Raw genomic sequence first — 26835 nt, 5'->3', positions numbered from 1 at the left:
AATCAGAAGCATTATCCTAGTACAACTCCTCTTGCCCAAACTCTGTGAAATGAACTCTGTGGTGTCCATCTTAAGAACAGCTTTTATGTTTATGAAGAAGGATGAGCTAGGATGCTCGGGTCTAGCTGGCTTTCATGTCCAAAAGAGCTAAAAATCCACAAAATTGAGTGACTATGACAGCCTGTTCTGAAACCATGGCAATGGGAATGGAAAGTCCCTAAAACAAAACCCCCAAAAGCATAAATAATCCAATCTTGAAGTTAGCCATTGTTCCAATAGGAACCCCAATAGAATAGAAAGTTAAACAGTAACCTAGTAGTAGCTGATAGGATGAAGGTATAGCCTCTAGTTACCTTAGATAACTTTAATACTAAAAATCCCACCTCTAGGAGATTTTATATATAAATGTAAGACCGCCTTAGTACAACGAGCCAGACAGAAATCAGGACTTGCACAAACGAGTTTTTGTTATATAACTGCAAGTGACCAATCAGCTATTTTAATGTGTTTTTTTTTCCTTATTACCTTTTTATATAAAAGACCCTACCTGTTTCCTACGAGGTGTGCTGACTGTCTTAGATCCCTAGCACCCGAATCTGCAGAACTGAAATAAAGACCAATACCTCCACAGAACGTGTTGACTAGCTCGTGCACACCGGCTGAAGAGCCCTTATATTTAGGGTCAACAGCTTCAGCAGCTGGGCGGGGGCAACCACCTTGTTTGTTGTCTGCACTTGGTGAATCCCGTTCTTTGGTGCCTATTTTTCCTCCCCAAGGACGGTGCATGGGGCCTAGTCACCTAGCTTAGCGCACTGTTAGGCAGAGAAGCCACAGCACTAAGTCTTAAATACTGCTGTGCTGAGTTGGAATTTCTGTCCGCCTAACTCCCCTTTGTATCAATGGTCAAGGGTTTCTTTCGCTGGAATGGGCCAAATGCCATCTATTCCCATTGTGGATTTCAGGGTAGAGGAAGGAGGATGTTCACAGTGGAGACAATGTTTTTTCTCTATTCTAAATCACATAGGTGATTTACATAGGTGTTACAGTAAATGTATTCATGCGAAATACTTTAATAAAGACAGCTACAAAACCAAAGTGTAAACTAAGGAAAAACAAAACAAGCAAGCAACCAAAGAACCACACAACTCCCCCCACCTCCCTCCTTTTCTTCTCCTGATGTGCCCCCCTGTGAAATTCGGCTTCTATTTAATAGAAACAAGTGACTCGGGAGATAAAAAAACTGAGGAAGCTCTTTTTGATGTGCAGCAAAGCACTCTGCAGTGGCTGCTGAAAATCATCCTGCTGAGTACACTGGAGCTGCTGTCTGGAACATAAAAGAGACACCAAAGTTAAGCAGTGGCTAATATGTGTGAATGGAGTGGTGTAGAGAGCACGGATGCTTTTAGCAGCATGATTTTTTTTGCCCACAAAAGAGAAACGGGAAGACTCAAGTCCCGTTAGAAACAGAACAGCTTGGAGAGGTGAGGTCTGTACAGAACCACGGCTTAATCCCTCAGAGAGGCTGCAGTCTACACAGCTTTGGTTCCTTTCAGTAAGCATATAAATGAAAGAACTGCTCTGAAGTACAAGCAGAAGGGTTTGTATAGTGCTTACTTACAATTTCCTGTTGTTAGCCTAGGTAATTGTGTTCATTTTTTCCCCCCTTCCTATGCCTAATGCCAGCCTGTGATAGTGGTACTGGTCTGTTATCTCTAGGGTGATGACAGTGCACCCACTATATGTTGCAAAGCCTGAACTAGCCATCTCGTAACTCATTAAAGCGCATGAACTGAGTAACTCCACTGAAAGCAAAACAAGCAAGCAGGACTGACGCACGGAAAGCTAACGCTACATCTTGCTGCTCTGACTGGCCTGGCCTCCAAATTGCAGTATTCCTGAGTGGTTTCTGCAATCCGTCGTCATTGCTAGCATTTGGAACCCTAAAGCCAAACGCAGACAAAGGTGTCCTTTCAGTTAATTCTTTTTTTTATAACCATTTAGTAAAACTCGTATAAAACAGTCATGTTTACGGCTTGCTCAGCAAAATGGTTTATAGTAATACTATGCTTCAGGCAAAGTGAAAGGCAAGTTGTTTATCTGGTTCGCTTTCCCCATCCTAGGTAAGACCTCTACTTTCTAATTTAAAGGCAAAAAATTGATAGCCTAGGGTAAAATCTTTAATCATGATACATAAAATATAGTTCTATAGGCTGAAACAAGTTAAAGAGGAATTCTGCCCTGAACAGAATTAGGATTAAGATTGTGGATGATGAGAAGGCAGCTCAAAGGCATCAGAAGTCTCAGGAGGATAAATAAATATCCAGGTCAACTATTTTATAAAAATAGACTGCACGTGACAGCACTAACAACTTTGACTGAAAACTTGATGGGGTTTGCAATGCAAATTGAAGCAATGCCTGTGAGAAGCACAAATGCTCTCAACTCCTGCTGGTTTCCTTAGACACGCATAAAACTTATGGAGTGTTTCATAAGCGTACTTTTAATGTAAACGCTATCTCAAGTCACGCACCCTGCCATGACCAATAGCTGTTGGAACGTGCCACAACACGCGCAGGGGAAAGCAATACTTTTGACTTCCTTCAGAATTATTGTACATTCTGCCTATCTGCCATGTGTAAGAGATTTCCTTTCAAGTCTTTCACTAAAGCAGAATTTATCCAATAATAACGGCATCTAAGAATACCATTTGATTGTGTCCACAAACCACTGCAGTACAAGGATGGGTGAACATGGTTGGCAGGGAGGCATTCCCATGCGAGTCTGTAGTACGTAAAAACCAACTTGCTTTTAGAAAGCGTGACACGTTACAACTATATACTTACGTATTCTAGGTTAGAGCTGGAGTGCTAAGAAGCTGTGCAAAGCAGTTAGACAGTCTTTGCTGAACTGTTCTATGGTTTTTGTTTTGGTTTATTGGGTGGTGGTAGACACACGGTTCCCAAACCTCCCCATTGCCATAATAATGTAAATAAACCAGGCAATAAACCGGGATGAGTCCTCTCTGGAATACTGGTCCTTGCAGAACCAGGCTTAGTTGAAAGCTGTCATAAAGCTTCTCTAATGTCTAGAAGGCCTCCTGTCCAGAGGGCTACAAATAGGACAAAGCTTTGGTACAGCTTTGGAAATACCAGAGATGGTAAATACAATTTTTTTGTAAAGAAACCGTGTAACCTGGAAGTCCCGCCCCTCCATACCATAGCTACTGCAGAACTGGGCTTATATACTGTGTTATGCTCCCACAGCTAAACAAAGCATGTTCTGACTTCATGACAAAAGATGCATTAAGAAGTTTCCGTAAGCATATACCCAGCCAAAAACTTCTGAACTCATGGGTTTTCTTGCCAAAAATGTCACCTTAGGGTGACATGTCTTTTGTGATGAATGATAGACCTTTTAATCAGATGATATTTTACTGGTCGCAGTGTAAAATCTTTTTTATTTCTGGCTGTATTTAATAGACATTTAGCATTATATTTAGTCTCTAATTTTCTTCAGTAAGAATTCTCTTCAGCAAGAACCAAGTAGTTTTCTGTTCTTTGTTACTTGAAGTTAGATTGCCAAGGTTGTGTTTTGATATATGAACAAAAAAGCACTCATCAGGAAAAGACCAGAGATGCTACTTCACGTAGTTTAGGTGTTTTAAAGGAAGGATTCTAATGTGCGTATGTGGCATCATTAAAGCTGAACAAGTAATTTACAGCATCTAACTGACTTGGTCAATTTAGTCATTGTTTGTACTTGGCACATCTGCTAGATATGATCCATGACATTCCAGTCGTTTAGATAGGTGTGATGAGTTCTGTGAGCTGCAGAAAAAGGAATGTAGAAAGGGAAAATGGGGAAGTGAGGTTGTTGCTTTCAACTGAACCAGGGCCTCAGAAGCTAGTAAAAGCTCTGGGCATAAAACTGAAGACAGGGTTTGATCCCTTATGAAAATGAGGGTTACTAAATGAATGCTGGAGGTTGTCAGCATTACTGAAAATCAGACTGATAGCTCTTTTTAACACGTTACTATAAAGCATACGCTTTCATTACAGGGTTTAAACCTAGTTTCTGCTCATCACATTAAAGCTCATGTTATTCTACCTAAAAGAAGAAGAAGAAAAAAAAATATGGTCCTATCAGCTTGCCTAATCATGGCTATTTCAGAAAAAAGTCTTACAAGGTTAATAAGTATATCCAATCTTGGATCATGTATGCTATATAGACTGCTGCATTCACTAGTCTATAATTTTCTATTTGTACCTCAGTCAGTGACCTCAAATGTTTACGTGTTCACTCTACCTTTGAGGCAGAAACTCTAATCTTCACTATTGCTTTGATACGTTTGAATCAAAGAATTATGCTGAGGTGTATATAACACAGATAATCTCCACTCCAAACGGAATGCACAATCTTCTCATTCACTTCCCCAGAATACTGGGGTAAATTTTCAGTGACTTGTTAGCACACCAAATTTAGTCTAAAAAAAAATTATTTGATTTTTACAATTCATTTTGTCTTTTATGTGGTCACTTCTGTGTGGATGTTGCTGCAGTGGTCACAGGAAAAAGTGAATAATTTATCCCATACAGTAGTTAATGTATTTTCAGTATTGCCTTTGCTTGGAAATATTGGATAATGGTTTTGAGTTTAGAATTTCTGCTTTATAATTGCATAAAGGATATAGGTATGTGTAACGGTATATATAGGTAACTGATTAATTCCTTCTCAATTCTAAAGCAGTATGACAAATTTTCCAACTCTTTGGCGAGCAGGTGCTCTGTAAGTAAAGCAGGCTCTACAGCATACTCTTTGTTGTTCACATCTTTCAAAAATTAATTTTAACTATTTAAATTAAAGTATTCCTCAGTGAAGTATATTATTAACTGTTGCTCTACTTTAAAGGCACTTTGTTCCTAATGTATTTGTTACGACTACTGTGAAAATAAGGTGCATTTTGCTGCTATTATTGTATGAAATATTATCTACAGTATTGTTACATATTAAAAAGGTGTTTTCTGTCAGCTATTAGGATCACTATTTACAGTTAGATAGGCAAGTGAGAATCTTTACCAGACACTTTTAAAATGTGAATTTATTTTTCCAATACTAACCAAAACTAAGCGCTGTGCACAACATGAACTTAGATGGACTTATAACAGGGATCAGCCAAACCATTTCTTAAGGAAAAAAAAAATAATTTTTTTTCATCCTCCTCGTTTCTCCTCCTGAACTCAGGTTCTGTTGTCAGGCAGCCGTCCGAGCTCTGGTCTTACATCCATTTACTGGTACCCAGTGAGTACGTACTATGAAGCATCATCTGACAATGGAATTAGATGCATCATTCAACAGTTACAACTGTTTAATGTCTATGTCACAGTTTATCTCATTCCACTACTGAGACTTCTGAGTGAGTGTTCAGATTTTACGTAATCATAAATGCTAATTTTTTATATTGCTGCAACAAATTTTTAATACTGTAGCTGTGACAAATCAAATGATGCAGCCTTATCTGTATGTCCAAACTAGGTTTTAGTAACTAGTGGACTGTGCGATCATTTTCTGTTTCGTTTAATCTAGATTGGCAACGTGACTGTGGAGCAGTCTAGGTTCTGAGCGCAGCCCTCTAAAGTTGTAATAGTTAAATATTCAGGATGTGGAAATACACAATATTGCTAAAGAAAATATTTAAATAAAAGCAATTAAACGTGTCAAAAGGAAATGCAGTTTCATACAGAGGATGTAATTGGAATAGAAAACAAACTACAGAGAAACAGCATAAAAATCAGAAGCGGAATGTATAGATTTATATCTATCAATAGTATTTTCCACATAAATAGAAAATTTTACCACAGATTTAAATCGGATTACAAAGGCCCATTGTTAATAGCAAGATTAAGAAATAATACCTTGCAAAGAAATAAATTTAAGCCTCCACTGAAATACAATGAAGCTATTCAGGATATGATAGCTGAAAACACAATTTGCTAGAGAAAACGATGATAAAACTAAGAAAACTAAAGTGGGCTTTGGAGTAGAATACATTAGCCAGACTAGAAAGATCATTAGGGTTTTTTTCAGAAAGTAAACACAAATCATGACTGTATCAATCAGCAGTGGCCAGGAAATCTTTCTGACATATTATTAGAAAAACACCTGCAGAAACAAATATTCTAGATATACAATATGATTTTTTAAATTAATTACTGAACACTGTTTCTGGCACGGGGTGGGTGGGAAGTAGTTTAAAAAGGGCATCTTTTATCCATACCTAGCCCTGATGATTATGGCAAAACACAAAATCTACAGCTGAACATATTGTTTGGTTTTGTTTTGGCAGCAAATCCAGATGATGATGCATTATGCTGATCTTCTGATAGCTAAGATTACCTAATCAGTCCTTTGTAGAAAAGGAAAAATTAGCTTTGTGCTATGCAGCTGATAATGATGCGCGTCGCTTTCCTGACTACAGCTGCTGTCCTGAGTAACAAGTTGAACGGACAATTCATTCAGAAATAAAGGGAATGTCTTTTCGACAGTCATAAAAGAGTAAGCTCCAGAAATGCATGTTGACATTTTCTGAAATTTTTTTTCCCCTCTGTTAAAAGGGGATGCTGCTTGTAAGTGTCTCTCGTGCATCCTCCTTTTGCCACGTACTGCCTACTGTCCTACTTGGTAGCATTCAGAAAACTGTAAATGCAGAACCCGCTACGCTGAGTAGTCGCTGGCTATTTAGTGTTCTAACTTCAATACTCTAGAGTTCTGAATTAGAAATTAAGATGTGTTTCTGCACTACATAAGTTAACAACAACAGCTACATTTTATATCTGCTTCTACTAGCCGTAGTGTTAGATATAGGTAAATCCTCTGTTTCTGAACATCTCTGGAGTCTTGAGTGAAACCTGGCCTATAGGAATGAATCCAAAGTTAATGCTCTGCACCAACGTTTTCTGCAGGGTAACATTTTTTCTTATACAATCTTTCTTTTCATGGGTTGTCCCATACAGTAGCTGGCTGTGTAGAGAAACAATATTACGGTATAACTAGGAAAAAGAGGGGAGTGCTGGATACATTGGCTTTATTTGCATGTTTTACAAATAGAGTTTGTGAAAAGCTTAGAAAAGTTACCTTTTTGTCTTTCATTCTGAGATTACATATAAATGACTTCTGCAAACAAGTCAGGCTTGATTTATCTGCCTTGATCTAGGCTTGCTTCAAGATGTCTAAAGTAGAAGACAGAGAAAGGCAACAAAGATGCTTTGAAGTGGATGGAATATTAAGATGATGGGGAATTACAAAATATACTAAAATATACTAAAATGAAATAAAACCAGCACTTTGCGTAGGATGTAAATGACAATTTACAGTGGTATCGGACTTCGGTGATCCGATGTGTGATGTATGAATCCGATTCATACATCCGATGTATGAATACCTGTGAATACCAGTGTGAAACTGGTAGATTAACTTTTTAAGGAAAAAAGGATTGTTAGAGGTTGCAAATTTGCAGCAACTACTGTGATTTATGCGGGTTTAGGAAACCTGTTGAACTCATTGTTGCAGGCATCAGTGTTTGATGGCTGCGAACTCATATTCACAGGCATCAGATGTTTTTTGTGGGCTGGGTTAATTTTAAGAGTGCTGATAACACAACTTTTTATAGGCATGCAGAGATGATCATTCAGACAAATCCAATCTTGGTCTTCATGAAGAGAGCACATTAGGGGTCAAGAAGGGAATCCTCCTCCTGGTGTTACGGTGAACTGCTGGCTCAGAATAGAGCTCGTTTCTGCGAAACAGGAAGCGTTGACCATTGCCTGAAGCAGTCTTCTAGATGAGGTAATTAATCTAGTTAATTAATTTTCTGATCTGTGATGCAGGAAATTGTGTATTCCTAGGTTTTGCCCTTTTGTTTGGTTTTGAAGCTATCATCACTTCTGTTTATAGTGCTTTCTAAGGCTTGTTCTGCATTGTTTGTCTGTGCAAAACTCTCATTAACGTGTCTCCCCCCCCCCCTTTTGAGTGTGCACAAAATGCAATGTTAGTTTGCTAATGAAAATCCATTCACAGCATGCACAGCGTGAAGATCATGCCTAAGAGCACTTACTGTCTTATTCTTTTTCTCTTTATGGATGAAAATGTTGTTCTAACAATAGCATACCTAGAAAACTAATGTAAAGAAGAAAAGTTCACGTTATGTTTTCCAACCTTAGCTTGGCTTAGGGAATACCTAGTTATTCATCTTCAGCCAGAAAAACAAGAAACTCCTTTTGGCACAATTAGATAACCTGAGATTTTTATACTTTCCCTAGGAAAGACAAGATGTTTTCACTAGACAACTTAACATTTTATTATTTTTACATTATATTTATTGGTTTTGGATGAGAGAAAATACACATTCCTATTTCTTTGCGAGAAGTGAATCTTACTAAAATGTAACTCCTTTGGAAAACAAAAATACTGAATAACAGTTTTATTCCTTTTGTGTTGTGTGTGGTGTAGTCAATTAATCTGGGTTTTCTAATCCGAGAGCTCAATATGAAGGCGTCCTAACTCATTTTAACCCAGAAACTGAACTGCTTGCATTGTCATTATATGCTTATGATTAAACCAATCTCTAGAGACCAAGAAATAAATTGAGTGTCAACTGAAGAAAATTAAGAAATGAATTTGCACTAGTATTTCAATCGATCTGCATATTCTAACATGGGAATTTAAGGTGGGCTCTTTGGGACTTTGGTCACAGTACCTAGCTATTAAAAATGGCTTTTTCCCTCATAACACAAATCTGTTAGCTGATTATAATTGATATTGGGAAAGGAATGTCCTTGCAGCTGCATCACAAACTTTGCACAGTTTACTCAGACAATAATGGAAATAATCTATTTTTTGTTGGTTATACTGGGTATTGTTACTGTCAGGTTCAGGATACCAGACTTGATGGCCTGAATCATCTCACCAAATAACTAACCCTCTTTTCTTCTCACAGACACCATTATTGCATCCTGATTTAATTGCCTTCCAAGTGAACGTTTTTCTTGAGTATTTGCATCTTGGATTGTAGCGTGTTACTCGGTAGCCGAACCTCGCTTACATACATATTGTTCTTGTCTCTATTGGAATTAAAGGTGTGACTTCTACTGACTTGATCAGGACAGAGTTTTGGTTTTGCCTGGGAAGTTAGAAATAATAAAAGATGTATGCTAAAGGTAAAAATACTTCCATCCATCTTGCAGCTGAGGAATGCGGAACTCAAGAAGTGATTGGTCCAGTGATGCACATGAGGGACCAAGAACAGAGCTCCGATCTCCTGAAACCCAGCCACGTCATTTGGTAAGTGTTGGTTATCAGTCAAATTGTAGAAAACATTCTGGAATTGGCTGTTCTTTTGCATGTCTGTCATTATAAAGCTGTGCAGCACCTTGTCAGCAGCAGCTGTCATCTGCGATTTTTGGATGGAGCCTATCTGGACATCTGAAATTAGGAAAAATCAGGTGGAACTAGAACAAATAATTTCTTTGTAAATAAATTGGTGTTTAAAATTATATGCTAAAATATGCAAATAGGGTATCTGTTTTGAAGGAAAACATGGGTATATGTTAACTTCCTTCTAAATTAATTCAGCACAAGTGTCTTTGGAGCTTAAATGTAGTCCTCAGGAGAGTAAATACTGCATAATGTGATATGCTGGAAAAGACTTGAAATGCACCCACTAAAAGCTCATTTTACTGCTGTGTTCACACACCAACTTCCTAGCTGGCAAATTCTACACCTAATTTGTAAACATTAAAACTTGCTATTAAAAAATTGCTCCAAATATAAGACTAAACTTATAGAATCATAGAATGGTTAGAGTTGGAAGGGACCTTAAAGATGCAGCAATAACTGCGAAAAAATTTAATACCGTTGTTGAAACAGAGTATTATCTAGTAATAGTTGTATTTAGTATTTTTTTCTGCATGTGTTTTGCATATACATTTTCATAGTTAAGTTGAAGTCGAGTAACCAAAATGGAGAAAGGCCGAATGCTTACAGATTTTTGTATTTCTAAATAATTCCATTCCGCATAAATGGGAATAAAGAGTTTGTAGGCTTATAGTAAGACATAGCTCAAGAAGCCCAAAACCCAAATACTCTAATACACCTGTTTTTAAAAAGTGTTTAATATGACAAAAATATTGGTTACATTGCACATGAATTAGGGACAAATTTACTAGAGCAAAAATAAAATTAAAACATTAGCCATCACTTTCTCATGTCTAAGCAGACCAATGGTTCCAGTTCCTTGTCCTACAGCTATTAACACCTTCTGCAGTTATCCAGTTAGTTAAAATATTAAGTACAGGCAAGCTAGGGTAATATTTGATCAAAGACAGGCAAAGAGTAGCTAAGTATAGAAAAAAGTGCTGCTGATGCACTGGACCCATGCACCGACCCTGCACTGGGGCCCCTGGGGCTTGTGGAAGTGCTCTTTTGTGGTTGAGTTTGAAACGGAACATTTGGCAACAGCAGCTATTTAAAAACCAGATAGCCTCACTAAAAATATGGGGCTTAACCCAGTCTGTTGGCTCAATTAATTGAATAATTAGGTTCTGATTTTCTTTATATTTCTCCTGCAGGATCAAAATCTGTATTTTTTTTAACAGGATCGCAATCACTTTCTGTTCTGAGCTGCCAGGCAGATAGCACTGCATAATTACACAGCAGTATAGCAGTACCGCGTGTCTTACACTGCACGTACATATTGAGTGTATGTGCATCTTTGGGGCTAGAAGTACAGCATAAATTCAAATTCTTGATAAAGTAATGATGCTGTTTTTCTACCCCGTGGCTCTCATAATGGAAGAATCTGAAAAAGATCATGGGGACAAATGTTCCCGTGGTCACACAGCTCTACTGAAATTAATCCCTCTTGTACTCCAATGTCCTTGGCTAATGTATGGGCTGAAAACTAGGAGTGGACATTAGAAGGAAACGGTCTGCTGTGTAATGGTGTTAGCCTCCACTTCTGCACTGTGTACGATCAGCAAGGGGGCACATGAAATCAGTACAGAGATTCTCTGCTTGCTTCGCAGGCCCCCCGTTTAATCCCACCATGCAGTCTGCCCCTGCACTGCCTTACTTGTTTGGGATATGGTTTGCGTAATGGTTCTAGCTAGCAGTAGTACTGCACATCCTTTCATTTCATAAGATAAAGACAGGTAAGAGTAATTCAGAATGACTGTCTGGAGAAGGCCAAAATCTGTAGGAGGAACAAGATGTAAATGCTTTGAGTAATTTTAATGTCTATTCTTTCTTTATATAGCTACATAGTATATCTATTTAATCTATCTATTATCTAATAACTGTTTAAATGAGATCTGAATCATCATGTTTGTCTGTGGAATACTGTAACAACCGAGTAGTTAATTTGCTCTCGTCTGTCTTCCTTTTCCTTCCAAAGCAATTCTTACTATGTATTTGGGAAATTATACATATGGTAATTACAGCTGTCAGCAACAAATTTCATTTACAGCTTCTCAGGATAGCATAAACCACCCCTCTGAACACTTCTGAACTGGAAAATTCCAGCACTGACTAGAATCACAATTGTCCGTAACGTGTAAAAGCAACATTAGCATCGCAGGCAGACGTGACTGCTGGTGGACGTGGGCACAGGCCAATGCTGAGCAGGGGCTCCGCACAGCCTCTCCCTCCCATGAGGTCTGCGATGAGTCTCCATCCCTGTAGATGCACACTCTTCTTACCTCTCTATGGCAACCACACCGGAAATTGAATTACCAAAATTAACAGAGCTTGCTGTACTGAAAAGAATTCAACACGGAACAGCCTTAAAAGGATTAATCTCTTAGGTTTTTAGCTCTAACCTCATGCTCTTGTTTATACCTCTTTTTACAAAGAGCCCTCACCTGTAACGGTTCTCACAACAGCAAACAGTGACAGCGTCACTAGTTTGGTTAGAAGCATAAGAAAGTGTCACATGCCTATCTGACAAAATATAAACATTAAGACACTTCAAGATAAAGAGTAATTACAGAAAAACTTCCTCCTTTTGCCTTTGTTATGCTGCTGAAGGAGTCATAAAGTGTCTTAAGAGTGCTTTCTGGATGGCCTGCTGTCACCCAGGTGATGTATATAGAGATGAATTTCACTTGTAGGGTACTCATTGTGTCACAGCAATAAATCTGAAAAATCAGACTGGAGACAGAGAAAACTTCTTAAAAAAACAAACCAACAAACACCCCCCTTCCAAAAAACCTGACTGCAGCATTTAGAATGTACCATTTCTTAGTACACAGAACAAATTTAATAGTATCAGATAGTCAGTTCAGAAGAGCATGGTTTTGGCCATAAGCAGTTTCTACTGAAAGACGTCCCAAGGAGTTATCTGTCCAGATGCACTGGCCTCCATCTCCCACCCCTCTGAGCCCCTTCTCTGTCACCCAGCAGAACACGTAACGCATCACTCCAGCAGTCCCAGGGAGAGCAGCTTCACTGGGCACCTGGAGAGTGACTGCCACACGGGTGTGATGCTGGCCTGATGCTTCCCTCAAGCACTGGGTTACCCTGGGGAGCAGACTGCTGCTGCCAACACGCTGCACGTGCACCTCCTCCTTGCCTGGTGTGCGCAGGATTAATCGTTTAGTACTAAATAAGGGGAACTTGGTGGCAACTGTGGTTAGTTTTTGCTTTAATAATGGTTCATGATGCCAGAGCAGCTTCCTTGATATCATGTTTAAATTAATATTTTAGTAAAATTGTGACCATTTTACTACCATGTAATTCTTGAAATTCCATCCCCTCTGCCTTGTGCAATTTCTGGTGATCACTTACTATTTTGCTATAAGGTCTAATTTTGTTCTGATTAAAGTAAAAAGTGGTGAGACAGACTGAACTAGGTGAACTGTCAAACATCTAGAAGACTTTTCAGCATAAAAGTATTCCCAAAACAAGCATTTCCCTTAGAGAAGACTTGACAAGCAACCTGAACAATAAAATTCTTGAACGCTACCCCGTTGATGGGAGTCTTTTCAGGACTAATTTACATAATTTGACATAATTACAGTTATAAACACTTGAAGAAGCCTTGGAAGGAAGAATGTCACTGAAGCCTACATTTTATTGGGTCTCTTGCATTTGGCAGCTGTACAAAACTGTGGAGCATGAAAATTTGCTCAGATGGATCCTGATTATACAAACACATCATACAAGCTTTGAATGCCCAACGCAACTTTGTCCTGTACAGAAAGATACCACAAAGTCTCCCAAGGCCTCTGTCCAGTCAGCCAGCACGATGGATAATGAAAACAGTTTGAGGGACTGGTGGTGGCTCCCTCCACTATTTTGTCCACCAGATCACAGTGGACATCTGAGTGTCTGACTCCAATTCCCTACAACTGAAGGTAGCCACATAACTTAAAATTTTAACATCAAAGTAAAAGGAAAATTTAAAAAAATCAATTTTGATAAATATATATATACACACACGTGTATATATGTGTATGCAGACACACACTGCTAATCAAAGATGCAAATTTAGAATTAAGTAATTCTGTACTAGATCTACAGAAGCAAGGAGACCATTAGCTGAGGATGACCCCTATTTTCTACTTTTGTCATAAGGATTTCTCTCATCATGGCATTTCAACAATGTAAGGGAGGAGGAAAATGTTATCTGAAGAATACTGTTTCTAAAGAGCTGTACAGTCTTCTGTCAACCAGGCTGAAGTCCACATCCCACCACAGACTATCATGGTGCCTCTCAGAATACAGTGTGTTTTGCAAAAAAATGAGAAAGTTTCCTCATTCAAATTTTAAGATACATGTCTGTAATGCAGGGCAAACACTGATCTATGTGCTGCTCCGGGAAATCTAGTTCAACTGGTTTATCCTGCTCTGGTTGGTTAGTCTTAATGCCATTCCCTTTCTGAGACAATTCTCTACTTGCACTGCTATATTTTTAATTACCTATATCATCAGACATTCTTGTCGAACGGCTTGAGAATCCAGAGAGTCAAACCATACTTGCAGCCAAAGGAAGCTGCTATAAAAAGCTATGGCCAGCATCTACATTTTAATTAATATTTCACAAACTTCAAGACTAATAATGCAATAAAAAAAGACTCTTTTCAGATAGACAGCTTCCAGTGTATTCACAGAAAAAACGTCTTTTCAACAGACTAATGGGAGCATTTCAAATGCAGGTGATCAGTTGATCTTGGCAAGCCTTGATTACTCTCATTAGCTTTCTTCCACCTTACAGAACTTACAAGGGCCTGTGCAGCATGCTGTATGGTGAGAAATAATGTCATTTTAATTGCATTGGGTGTTAACAAAATCCTTTTTTTATTATTTCATTTGTCTCTTAATTTATCATAAGGAAACAACTAATTAGCTTTCACTTCTCCAGGGTTTCTTTGTAGAAGACTTAAGTACAGTCCATAGAGTCTAGGTTAACAGCATTGCACCTTCATTGGGAGTTTGTATTTGGAACACAGAATGGAAACAGACAGAAAACAAACCAAAAGTAGTTAAATACTATTTTTGAAGCTTTTAATAGTGAAATTACCAGTGCATTCTACTGCTGTCCCCCAAATCACATCTAACATAATCAGTATTTCAAAATAGCAGCAATGTTCTGGAGTAGAAACCATTAATTGTCACCAACAGGCTGGGGTATACAGAGCAATCACTGAATAGGTGGCCAGTATTAAAATGTTACTGAAATACTATTTAAATAAATACCTTGATTATACCTGTTACAACGGAACTAAGAATCGAGTGCAGAGATGGCCACAGTGAGGGCTCTCCTCAGGACAATACCATTGTTACAGTTGGAGAGAAGACATAATTAAAACTCTGCCCTTGAGGGGACTGAAAGTAAAAGCTGAGATGTCCTTCCAGGTTAGGGATTTAAGGTTTGCTGCTTGAGAGCTACCCTTTAAACACAAAGATCTTACTTTCAAGTATAAATACAAATTATGTTAATAGTATGCTTTACTGATTACTGTTCAAATGCTCTCTGCACTAATGTAGATGCTAAATAAATTGTATTACTAATGTCCTAAAATATACTGATCAAGGCTGTTGAAGTTAAAGAAAGAAACTAATGAGTTGGCAGAAGAGGTATTTGCAAACCCACATGGATGTTACAGAAAAATTAAATGCCATAATAAAATTACCTTAACGGCGAGCCTCAGCCTGTGGGCTGGAGGACACAACTACATTTGTAGACTCAAAATGCAGAGGAGCAACTGTGACCTGTCAAACTTGCACTAGTTATTAAATCTTTCCCAGAAGCTAAATCAGGTACTTGTTTTAAAAAGTATTGTAATTTGTTTTATTTATCAGAAGTAACCGACATGTCACTACCTGACATGGTAAACTTCCAATGTCTTAATTCTTACCTTAGAAAAATCTTACCTTCCTTTGAAAGACCAAATTTAACTATCTTCAGCTTCCAACCATTGGAATCTGTTTTGTCTTCAGGAGATAACCTGTGTCCCTCTGGAAACACTGATATGCTTTGAGTCACCCTGCCACTTCCTCTTAGCTAAAGCGAACAGTGGTTTCCATAAGCATTATATCACAGAGCATGTTTTCTAGCCCCAGAACTTTTGTGGCTTCTTTAAAGCCTTGATTTCTAAATCAGTTATGAAGTGTGGACACCGGGCCTGGACTCAGTGTCCTATCAGCATTCTCATCACTGTGAAATCACTTCTCAACCTTTACTTGCGCTTCTTTTTATATCTCTCTTACACTCACTCACACATAAAAGTATTTGTCTTTCTAAGTAAGTAACTGCAAAAGTAGCTCATTGTGAGGCCGTATCATCAGTGACCCACCACCCCCTTTCTCTGAGTTGCTACTTTCAAAAAAAAAGAACAATAAAAGACCTTTTCTGTTTCTTGTTCCTAAATAGGTTACTTTGCATTACACTCTACTAAAAATAACTTTTTTTTTTGATTGAGATAATTCTGTAACAGTACTCTACCTTAGAAACAAATAATTTATTGTGAACTCAGAAAACATAATACAAGTTTTATAATAACCTCCTGAGGTAGATGACATTGGGATCAAATGTAAACATAGCTTCCTGGCTCTGTGCAAGGAAAGCAAGGATAAATCTAGTTCTGTTCTGTTAGTAAACAGATTACTCACACTTTGGATACAGAAACAGAGCTTTGGAAGTTCCTGAAATGTCTGCCGAGTAACGATTACCTGAGTAAACTGCCAGTAAAGCTTCATTCTCTTGGCTTTGGCATAATTGCATTCAATGAGCCTGGGCCTGCTGTTCACATCCACCAGGCATCTGTTGTCATCATCGTCGATAGTGGGACTCAGAACACCCACATGGAGCTGCTGATTGCTTGTGTAATAAACATTCTGCAACAGGAAGCACAAACAAGATTTGTGGCCTCTAGACAGATGCAGCACTTTTACCAATAAGATAAATATGCTGAATAGCAGTAGGCTGACCCCGTAGTGGCTTTTAAATCATTTCCTTTCACGCAGGAGGCAACACAACAATTATTTAAAAGTTGTTCCAAGTTAACAGTTAACTGTTACCAACAAGTAAATGTTGGTTAACTGCTTAATAGGAAATACACAAACAAAACTGTTGTTTCATCGTGTGCCTTTTCACTTCTGTTTGCTATGGTCACGCACAGTGGGTCCTCAAAAAGCAAGATGTACACCCTCTAGCAGGACGTGGGGGTAGTCTGAACATTGCCATCAACTCTGCTGAGGCTGTCATCTGAGGCTGACACCTAGCTGGAGAGGTAAGAAACTAAACAGCAGCACAGCAGTTCAGCAGGAAGGATCTCAATCTTCTATATGACAGACAGAAAGATAAATTAAGGTCTTCTACAAACAACTTTGAGGCAGCTAATTGGAATCCAGGATATACAATAAAATGTTATTAGCAGTTGGTGACAGATACACAGCCAGAGAGAGAACAGAATGGCCATGTTTCAGGCCATTTGTTCGCATTTTATTTTGTGTATGTCAATACGCACAGACACAAGAGACTGGAAAAAGGGACCAGACACTGGCTGCGCTGGATTTGTAGCAAAGGAGTACACTCAGTGATTACACTTATGACTGAAGGCATGAGACTATTATATTATACAGATTCTTTCCACTCTGTTTGACTACAAACACATAAGTGTGAGGTTTCTCTGGAAGAAAGAAAAAGAAGGGGAAGAAGAGAAGATAACAGGTTACATATAAGCCCAGAAAGGTAAGACAGGACTATGCCGGGATTGTATGTTTGCTAATCTCAAATAGAATTTATTTTGCTAAAATCAGACCTTTTTCTTGAGAGGACCACGAGAAAGATGAAATAGCAACATCATGCTTTAGGAGTCTCATCTGGTAAGGGTAGGTGTAAAGCTTTGACAACTCAATGGTATCAGAGTTGCAACAGACAAGAGCTGGACAGAAGCACCAAACTAACGTCCCCATCACCTTACTGTATCCATTCTATGTGTCTGGAACAAAAGGGGAGCTGGAAATTATGCTGTGTGTATTTGGGAATCCTTTCTGTTCCTGGAGGTGGATAGTACTATCTCCTGCTATCTGTTCCTTGGTGATGTTGTAGCTTGTTTTGTATGTGCATATTCTTATTTGTGAAAACTCTGATAAAATATTAATTGCAAATAGGAGAGAAAGCAGAGAAAGAGAACAAACCAGGACTCAGGAGAGATTTGGGAGCTTCATGTAAAAAAGCCAACTTTGAATGCTAAAATCAGTCAATGCAGAGATTAAATACAGATCAAAAGAAACGGTGGTATTTCTGCGCAAGACAACGTCCTCTGCTGACCCTCCTGGAACACTTCCAGGGCAGATCCACAGCAGATGTAAAACGACATAGTTGCATAAAAGTTTATGAAGTTGCTATTAATGTTGTATACTAATGAAAGGTTTGACCTCCTTCATCCATTTAATTTTTTTCACCCCACGGAAACGGTAACAGAAATCTGAGCTGGCTGAACTGAGGTGAGTCGAGGTTTTAAGAGTATGAATAGAGAAAAGTCGAATAGTTCAGTCATGCCTTACAGGAGAAGAGAAGGGTAAATAAAAGGACCCAGCAGAGCACATTTCCTAAATGGCTGGTTATTACTGATTGAAGTAAACCCTAAGAACTGTGGAAAGACTAACACAACCCCACCCCAATGGACTCCAGCCGTAAGTTAGATAATTAACGTTCCTGCAAACAAAACTGATGCTTCAGAATACCAATAAACATTTAGAATGTGCTTTGTAGAAGGACCAACAGCAACTATTTTAGATATATTTAAGATCTTTCCAGATGCCTTTTTTGGAGAGAGACTGAGGTAGTGATAGAGCAAGGCAATAAGATCAAGATGATCTTTAAAGGGGATCGTTAAGATACATTGACCTATAGATCAACGTTTTCTTGCAGCTTGTTTGCTTCTTACCTAAAATTACTACTAGAAAAATGAGAGCGAAATTGTCAGTTATTTGTATTTTTTACTAATAGGAAGTGATTTGTTACTTCCATTTTTTCAGCACATTGTCACCACAGAAAACACGTTAGAAGAAAATCAAGGGGGGGTTGCATTTTTTTGTTAAAGAAAGATACACATCAGTCACTGAAAACAAATGAGCGGGCTTGGCTGGAACTGAGAAGAGCACGCTCTAGCACAGGGCTGCTTGCGCAAAAAAAAGTGGTGTACCTGCAAACCCTCAGGGCTGAGCTGTTTTTATTAGCTCAGTCTCCTCGGCCTTTCACAGAGTGGCCTGAAGGCTCCAGGTAATCTTTTCATCTTCCTGGATAAAGCAATCACAATTCCTACTGCAACTCCACCAGCTTTTTTTTTAATGTCAAATCAGCAATAGTTCAGCGTGAGCATCTTTCTGGGCAGAAGCAGAATGATGGCTCTGGCTGGGGGAATTACCCAATTCTGTTTGTTGGCAAAACTGTGCAGAAATAGAACAATCAAATGCAATTATGCTTAATAGACATAATTAGCAGGTTGTTGCTTATCTTTAATGAGCTCACCCTGCCTGCTAATATCACTTCATTTTTCATTGTGGACCAGTTTAGCAAAAGAGGTGTGAAATCCTGCATTCTCACCTAGTATTGGGAAAGGCACCTTTCAGCTTTTAAGCAGCGTGTAAAAATAAGTTCAAACTGAAACCGACTGTGGTAAGGTGGCAGTTAGTCCTAATTACGTTCTTCCAGGACGGTGCTTTGCTTAGCCAGTAATATGGATATTATTTAATTATTCTCGATATTAATTATAATAAATATTATAGCATCTTATCCAATAATACCATATCTTATTCCAGAATTGAAAACATTGCACAACCTGGTAGATTTGACTACGGTGTTTTCCTAATGGACGTATCACATGAAAAGCACAGACCCTCTACAAAGTCTACTTGAGCAGCACGCTAGCAGACAGCAAGGTAATGGTTTGTGTTGCACGTGGTCAAAAAAGTTTCCTTAAAACCTATGGACAGTCCCTGGCTCCTTTCCCCCAACCCCAGAATGAATTTTTTTGTAGTTTGGTCGTTGGTTTGTTTTTTTTTTTTTTTTAGTTTAAAGATGGTACACAAATTACCGTTCCGGAGTGGGCAGTAGGAGATTAACCATCTGAGTTGCATGAAATGAATTACCATCTCATAACACTTGTTAGGTATGCACATATATGACTTTCTATTGATCATATTTTAAATTGACCTGCAGGTAAAATACAAAAATAGAAACTTGCAGATTAAAACCACACTCATGTTTTATCACCTTATGTGTAGCCCTATAAAAACTAGTTTGCATTTGTGATTTAAAGAAGTTGTTAATGAGATAAGATAAATGCCCACAGCAGTACTTCTTCAAGAGGATGCTTTTAACAAGCATCAACAAGTACGCTAGCTGTTTTGCACTCCACTTCAGCACAAAATGGACAACTGAGGCACTTTTGTTTACAACCCTTCAGAAGATACAGGCAAAACACATTTTACCAGTACATTTGTTCCTGCGATATTGCAACATCATCATCAACTAACACAACAGGAGAGAAATCTTGCAGTAACTTAGAAAAGTTATTTTTGAACAATCACTCTAGTACTTTCTTGGAAGTCCAAATGACTGAATATTGAATATGGACTATTAAGTCATTAGGGTGACTTTGAAAATTTTACTGGGAACTCGGACCTTTCATTTCTGTTACAACAGCAAATGTCACAGCAGTCGTTCTTCAAGGGACTGGAGACTCAACAGCCAAACATTTGCTTAGCTCCACTGAAGTCAAGACGCTTGACAAATCTATGCTGATTTACAGCCTTCAAAGTTCCTTTGCATTCCCATTGAAGACACAGCCTTCGCAAAACACAACCACACATTTTTAAATCACCATCATATACATAGTCCCGGAGGAGCTACTGAATTTCCACCGGAAAAATACTGCCTGGATGTTAGTACCAAAGCACATGATGAAAAAAACCCAGCTCCCATATTCTGTAACAAAATAAGCCTCCTTGTGTTTCCTGAGTCTGTTCTAGTCCACAGCACTTTACTATCTATTTCTTTCGCTATAAGAGTATTGATGCACAACGATATCTCCTGGGTAACTGGAAGGGAGCACCTTTGTTCAGGAAATCAGTTAGGTTCAACAAAAGGCACTTATCTTCACAAAAAGTGAAACTACAAGGATTCAGCATTACTGTCAGCTAGAAACTCTGTTAAAAAGTATGCAGGATTTGTGATCTGCAAAGTGTCAGCGTCAACACGGGGCCTGAGCCATAGGCACTGCCACATCTCCTTCAGCCACGCTCCCACCAGGTGCTTGTCAAGGGTGGATGAGTGCGTTCGCGCAAGCTGACAGGCTGGTTCCGGAGGCTGCCACTTGCTGCCTGCTTTCCCTGCCCTCACTCCAGGTCCAGCTGTGTTCAGTGTCCTCACGAAACTTCCTCCAGAAGCCTGGGGCTCACAGCAGATTCAAGTGATACCAAAAGAAGTTGTTCAAAACAAAACCTGGTGTTATTAATCTAACAATTTGCAGCAAGCAAATGATTAAAGTAACAAAAGCTTCATACCTGGGCCTGAAGAAAAGCCTATCGGTTCCCTTCAAAGCCTGACATAGTTCTCTGCCACAAGGCTTCTGTTTCAGTCTCTCATGTGTTCTCAAAGAACAGCCTCATAACTCGTTACTTTCATAACTAATCTTCCTCTGGACAGTAAAAGGTGAGCTTTTTTGGTGAACTGTTTCCAATTTTTTGCAGAGCTGCTGAGAAACCTGGCCTGCAAATTTCCCTGTGCTTATAAAACTGCATCTTCCAACTAAAGGACCAATTATTCGTTAGCTATCTTGAATTTATTTTCCTAGAGGTGTCCCTTCTAAGGCCATTGCTTCATTTCCCATTTGCTCCACCTAATAATCTGATTATTCACATTAAGACAAAATATAAGACACACAAAGTGAGACTGGTATTGCATTAATAAAACTAGAAAAAAGGTTCACAAAAATCTTCATAAGGTGAAAAAGTGAAATTTAGTAACGGCATATTTGCTATTTGTTCTAAACAAATATTTTTTTTAATAACAAAATTTATTTGCCCTAAAAAGACATATAAAAGATGAAGACACAAATGAGTGGGAGTTGAGAGCTTCGTAATGACTACGAAACATTAGACAAAACTTGGTGTCCTAAATATTTTTCCCACCTGCATTTCAGATGAACTCATTTGCTGTATGTTGGTTTTTTCTATTTAATATTCTAAGCCTAACTTTTCCCAAAAATTTGCTTGACTATCAGGAAAACTTACAATACAATACAGCGATAAAACCAAAAGTTGTATATAGTACTACTACTCAGGTCAACTCCAGAATAAAGCACAAGCAGCTTCACCCTTTATTTGCCATTGGACCAAGCAGATACTTCTTTCCTGGTGTTAGCGATCATCTGACAAGATTTGGTACCTTTGTTTACACGGGGGGAACGATGCTAAGCACAATTCACAAAATCCCATTAGTACTTCAGTTCCCACACGATGGCAGCGAGCTCAGCCCAGCCAGCCAGAACGGGCCCAGAGCTTGGGACAGACACCACTGGTACAGCTCAGCCAAGGCAGTCAGGGCCTGGCAAACTGAAAGGTGTCACTGGTCTTTCTACAAAATTACCAACTCGATTGCCACGGCAGGTTTCCTGGAGGGCTAGAACGATAATTTTGGTGGGATACTCACATCTCGTGCTGTGTTGCAGTGGTGCAGCACAGAACACATCCTAAATCTGCCATGAGAGCAGTGAAGGCCCAGGTAATTCAGACAGCTTTTTTTTCCCAGTGAAAATATTTCAAACAACTACATGAAATAAAACCTGCACCAAAAAAAATGTGACGCTGCAGAGTACAAGGGAAGGTCAATGAGCTCTGCTTACCTGGACACAAATACGTGCCTTTGTCCTCACAATGACGTAATGGAGTTTCTATTCACAAGAGGTTTGCCCTAAAAGGTCAAATAGCGATTCCCATAGCAATTAACACTGAAATTCCACTGACTTTAAGCGCAATGAGATTTTTGGCTCCAAGTTTATTATTAAGCTTTGAAAAGCCACCAGAGTTGATAAAGGCTTTGGAGCTCAAGTGGGTTGCCAGTTGCGGTAAATTATTCATAGGAGCTGGTTTATCATGTAGCAAAAAGTTACAGTAAGATGTTCAACTTAACACAAGATGATTATCTGAAGGATAAATTGCCAACTCCCCACTGGAAGTTTAAAGCAATACACACCAATTTTCAGGCTGAAAGCCATTTGTAATCCTTATGGCAGTGTTCCCAGGTGAAATCACGCTGGAGACTGGTACATGACTCTGCATTTATAATGAGCAAACTTAATGCTCACCACCAGCAGTATTTATTTGCTACCCTGCTTTTGGCATAATAACTATGAGGGATAAGAAACCTGATTCACCACTACTTTATTCCATCTTTGAACCGTATTTTTCTTCATATTAATCCATGAAGTCACTTATTGTCAGGAGTAATATAATAACATATTAGGTCCCAAGTCTCACGGCAGATTCACACTTGACTACAACTCCAGCTAAAGAGCACAGTCTGGTGGATTCCAGTAAATCCAGACTTCACTAACATTGCTGTTACTTGGCTATTTATATTGTTCCTGACTTTTATTCCAGCGGTTCTTGTTACATAAACACATCTGAACGAAAGAACTTTCCAACCCCGATAAGAAAACTCAACAGAATCCACGTTCATTATGAGTAACACAAACAAAAACATCACTAGATAAAAATCAAGTGTATTTCCATTTCCTATTCTTGTAGGGACGGGGGGGGGGGGGGGGGGGGGGGCTGTGTTGTTCTGTAGCCACGATCAACAGCATCACTGTGTCCCATGCTGCCCTAAAAAAAGTACTGCTGAAGAAGTACAAGCATAAGGCTGAGAATTACAGAAAGTTACCCCTGTGCCACAGGTCAACCCTTACAAGATTCATGTTATTTTTCTGAGGTAGGTTTTCAGCTGGCGCAGCCTGGTGATACAACTTTAGAACAATTGTAACCATATCCATGCTGAGGATCTATTCACTATGAAACCTGTCTTACTGATGGGCTGACCAACACCACAATTTAGACTTAAATTGTAAAGTGTGTAAGAAGGAAACTACTCACTATTTCACTTCAGTATTTAGATTTGTATGTACTGAATTAACCCACCAGCATACTGATGATCTGACCTACTTGCTCTTCTTCATGCCCGTGCACTAATTAACTTTTGAATTCTAAAGCAAGAATACTTGATAGCAATAAAGCCAAGGTGCTCATAAACTTTAAATAATATAGTGTGATGCTATAAATGCAGGCTTAAAGACACAAAAATGTTATCGTATTATTTTAATAGAAAACAGAGAGGAACTCAATGGCAAACTTTTAAATTTAAATTCATGAACCTATATTGCAGCGGAATATCTAATTCTGCTGTTGCCTACTTTGGTATTCTGCTTTAGTTTTATTTAAAACAAGCAAAGAGAAATCCTCTTACTTAAGCTCCACTTTTTAAATTGAATGGAACTGTCAGTCGTTGTTTTTACATATGCTTTCAGTACTTAATTCCATAGTTCTCCTAATGCTGGTAACTACAGAATTAACAAGACCTGGATAAATTAAAATTTTACTTGATTCACTTCCTAAAGGTTCTCTTGGTTTTGCTCTTATCTCTACACAAGATGTCTACAACTCTTCCAAGGCAAAAAAATAAAAGGCAGTAAAAAAATAAAAATCAGAACCATTCTGGCAGAGACAACTGTCCTTTTTTTCAAAAGCATGCTGTCTTATGGCTCCTGTGACTTTGCCTGTCTGAATTTTCCTTTTCCCCTCTCCCACAAATCCCTCTTTACCCTTCACGATTTTCTTTGTGGATTCCTACAGAACCCCACGTCTGTCTTACCCTGTTTTCTTCTCCTTCAACACATACCCACCTGCAAACAAACTCAGCCATTGTCCCCATATGCTGATGCTCTGGTCCATCCTTGACACCAGAGTTGACTCCTCCTGGCCAAATTAGAATCTGAGCTATTTCATTGCCAGCTGTGTATAAGCTTTTGGTGGCTGAGCATCAACAGGTTTAAAAGCAGACTTTTTACCTTTTCACAGCTAGACCCAAGCGCTTCACATTACTGTCACATCCAGGTAATCGTGCATTTCTATAACGCACATCTTCATCTCGAACCTCTTCCAAAGTCATCAAATCTTGTTATACAGCCTTTTTTTTTTTCCCCTGCAGAATCTCTAAAATACACCTTTTCCACTCAAAGTTGACCCTTGCTGGCTTCCTCACTGATACCAACACTCATGCCCTCTTCAAATCCATCCTGAATGCTTCTGAAAATTTGGTTTTCAGGTTGCCTTTCAGGAAGGCAACATCCTCGCACTTGTGTTTTACATGCTGCATAAACGGTTTCTCTTTATTTTCAAAGCCCTTCTCAGCCCCTCCTCTTTTCACTTATCAGCCTAGCAAGTATAAACAGGTTATCTTCCAGCTCCTAATTACATCAGGATGCTAACCTTCATGGGTCACATTTTACAAGGAAATATTCCTGGATGCTAGGAGAAGTACAGCTGGCATCTACCAAGGGACTTATCTTCCTCTGCACGTTCCACGGCATTTCCCTCTTGCTCAGATGTCTCAAAGATTATCAGATATTTATCTATCAAACAATAATTTTGCTGATGTACCAAAAGCATTACCCAAGAATGCTATGTCAGTACCTCACGGCATTCCCTTCTCCCCACTGCCACAATCTCCTCTTCCCAATATTCTCTTTGTAGAATTTAGCTCTTCAAATCAAGGACGTACTTTTTATTATGAGGCTGTAGAGCACTTAATATAATAGATTTCTGGGTCATTACTGGGATGCCCACAACTACAATAATAAGCCTAACGATAAAATAATATGGTGCCAGGGATGATTCAGGTAGCTCACCACTTCTCAGAAAAAATGTACGTGTTTTTCCTAGTGGTATAACCTTCTGAATGTTTGTTAAAATAAATTGTGTTATTTCTACTATTTTACCATTTTCTGCACTGAATTTGATAAAATTTTGTGTCTGCAACTAATAAGTCAAGTCAGGCAAGTTACAAGCAAGTGCCACACCTTCTTAATTAAGGTACTCTACTAACATCTTGATCTCAAGGGTTTGGGAGTTTTTTTTTTTTTTTTTAAATGAAGTCCAGTCGTCTTTAATCCTGGATGGTAGTGAGCAATCACTACGGATACAGAGGTCCTTAATTCCTCTCGGCTTCCACAAGTGCTGTGCACTTCCGGCATTTTGTGAAGGAGACAAAGTAAGGTAGTTACATGGACACCTTTGAGAAGAACTCCCAGCTCCTTAAAGACATTACTTAGTCCCTCTGCCTACTGCCTCTCCTGCCTCCACTGAAAGCAATCACAACCTGTTTCTAATTTTAGATGAGCCAGATCTCACCCGTTCTTCTTAGGATCATGCATACATTTGATTTAAGGTTTCCAGAGGTACCACATTGACACCAACATATGCAAACTACAGGAAAAATTGTCCAAAAATTAGTTATTTTGGTGCTGAAGACAATAAAATACTGACATTAAAAGTGAGGCATTATGTACAGAAAGGGAAAATAAAAAGGCAGCACATTTCAACCTCAGCTGGTTAGTGAAAGTCGGATTATCTTTTGTTTGTTTACGCTACCAGCAGGAACATACTTATTTTTCCCAGCAAAACAAAACACTCACAAGAGTTCATCAGTCAAACTTAAGTTTATAAAGCGACCTTCTTGCAAGCACCTTTGAGAGAAGAACAAACTGAAATGCAAACCAAACTGCTCTTAATGTCTTAAAAAGTCTCAGCAAACGTGGTGATTCTGTAGTCCTGCTTCTACAACACGCAAAGGAGTAAATCCCATAGCAAGAAAAATGGGGCTTCAGTCATTCACAGCAAACCTAAAATAAGTCTGATGTAATTCCACCGAAATCAGATGAACTGTCAGGATCCAAGGGAGTCTTTCCCCCTCTTTCTTTGCATGTGATACAGTTTATAGATGATATACAACAAGAAGCATCAATACACTGTCCTAAATGAAAACATACGCTGATTTGACTCTACAAAGGCTGCAGTCAGAACACGGGTGGAACATCTTGTCGAGACTGAGGTGACGCTGGACGCTAAAGATCCGGTAGGACTCACTGAATGTAAAACAGTGAAAGGTGCTTCATACCGAGATTTTTTAAATCCCCCCAGGTTTTATGGGAAGATGGGCTACCTGCCGTTAGATTTAGTCTAGGCTAGCAGAGTGGCTGAAGCCAAGCTATAAAAAAT

General features: G+C 38.8%; 1 protein-coding gene and 1 long non-coding RNA gene across 8 annotated transcripts in view; one reads left to right on the top strand and one right to left on the bottom strand.

Moving 5' to 3' along the window:
• Positions 1-26835, bottom strand: part of GALNT18 (polypeptide N-acetylgalactosaminyltransferase 18) — a 248148-nt gene that overhangs the window by 2783 nt on the left and 218530 nt on the right. The window contains exons 11-13 of one of the 5 annotated variants that reach the window (XR_010070678.1): positions 16225-16389; positions 7132-7226; positions 4975-5323 (exon numbers count right to left, since the gene is read on the bottom strand). The exons of 1 other annotated variant lie outside the window; for it this stretch is intronic. Coding sequence is in view for 3 of the 4 variants with exons in the window: in XM_063331769.1 (XP_063187839.1) it covers positions 7708-7833; positions 16225-16389 (291 nt within the window). In the remaining variant the exon portion in view is untranslated. Of the gene's footprint in view, positions 1-4974; positions 5324-6316; positions 7227-7707; positions 7834-16224; positions 16390-26835 lie in introns of those variants that run through there. 3 more of the 5 variants (XM_063331771.1, XM_063331769.1, XM_063331768.1) reach the window with 3 other exon arrangements.
• LOC134514248 (uncharacterized) overlaps positions 1-26835 on the top strand; it is a 226179-nt gene that overhangs the window by 183359 nt on the left and 15985 nt on the right. For 2 of the 3 annotated variants that reach the window (XR_010070679.1, XR_010070680.1), the window contains 4 exons: positions 7667-7842; positions 9240-9336; positions 16674-16784; positions 19321-19440. This is a non-coding gene — a long non-coding RNA (uncharacterized LOC134514248). The remainder of the gene's footprint in view (positions 1-7666; positions 7843-9239; positions 9337-16673; positions 16785-19320; positions 19441-26835) is intronic. The other variant, XR_010070681.1, reaches the window with a different exon arrangement.

The sequence above is a fragment of the Chroicocephalus ridibundus genome, chromosome 4 (assembly GCF_963924245.1).
Source record: "Chroicocephalus ridibundus chromosome 4, bChrRid1.1, whole genome shotgun sequence".
Classification (NCBI taxonomy): Eukaryota; Metazoa; Chordata; class Aves; order Charadriiformes; family Laridae; genus Chroicocephalus; species Chroicocephalus ridibundus.
Note: the sequence above shows the minus strand (reverse complement) of the source record. Positions and strands in the feature narration are given on the sequence as shown.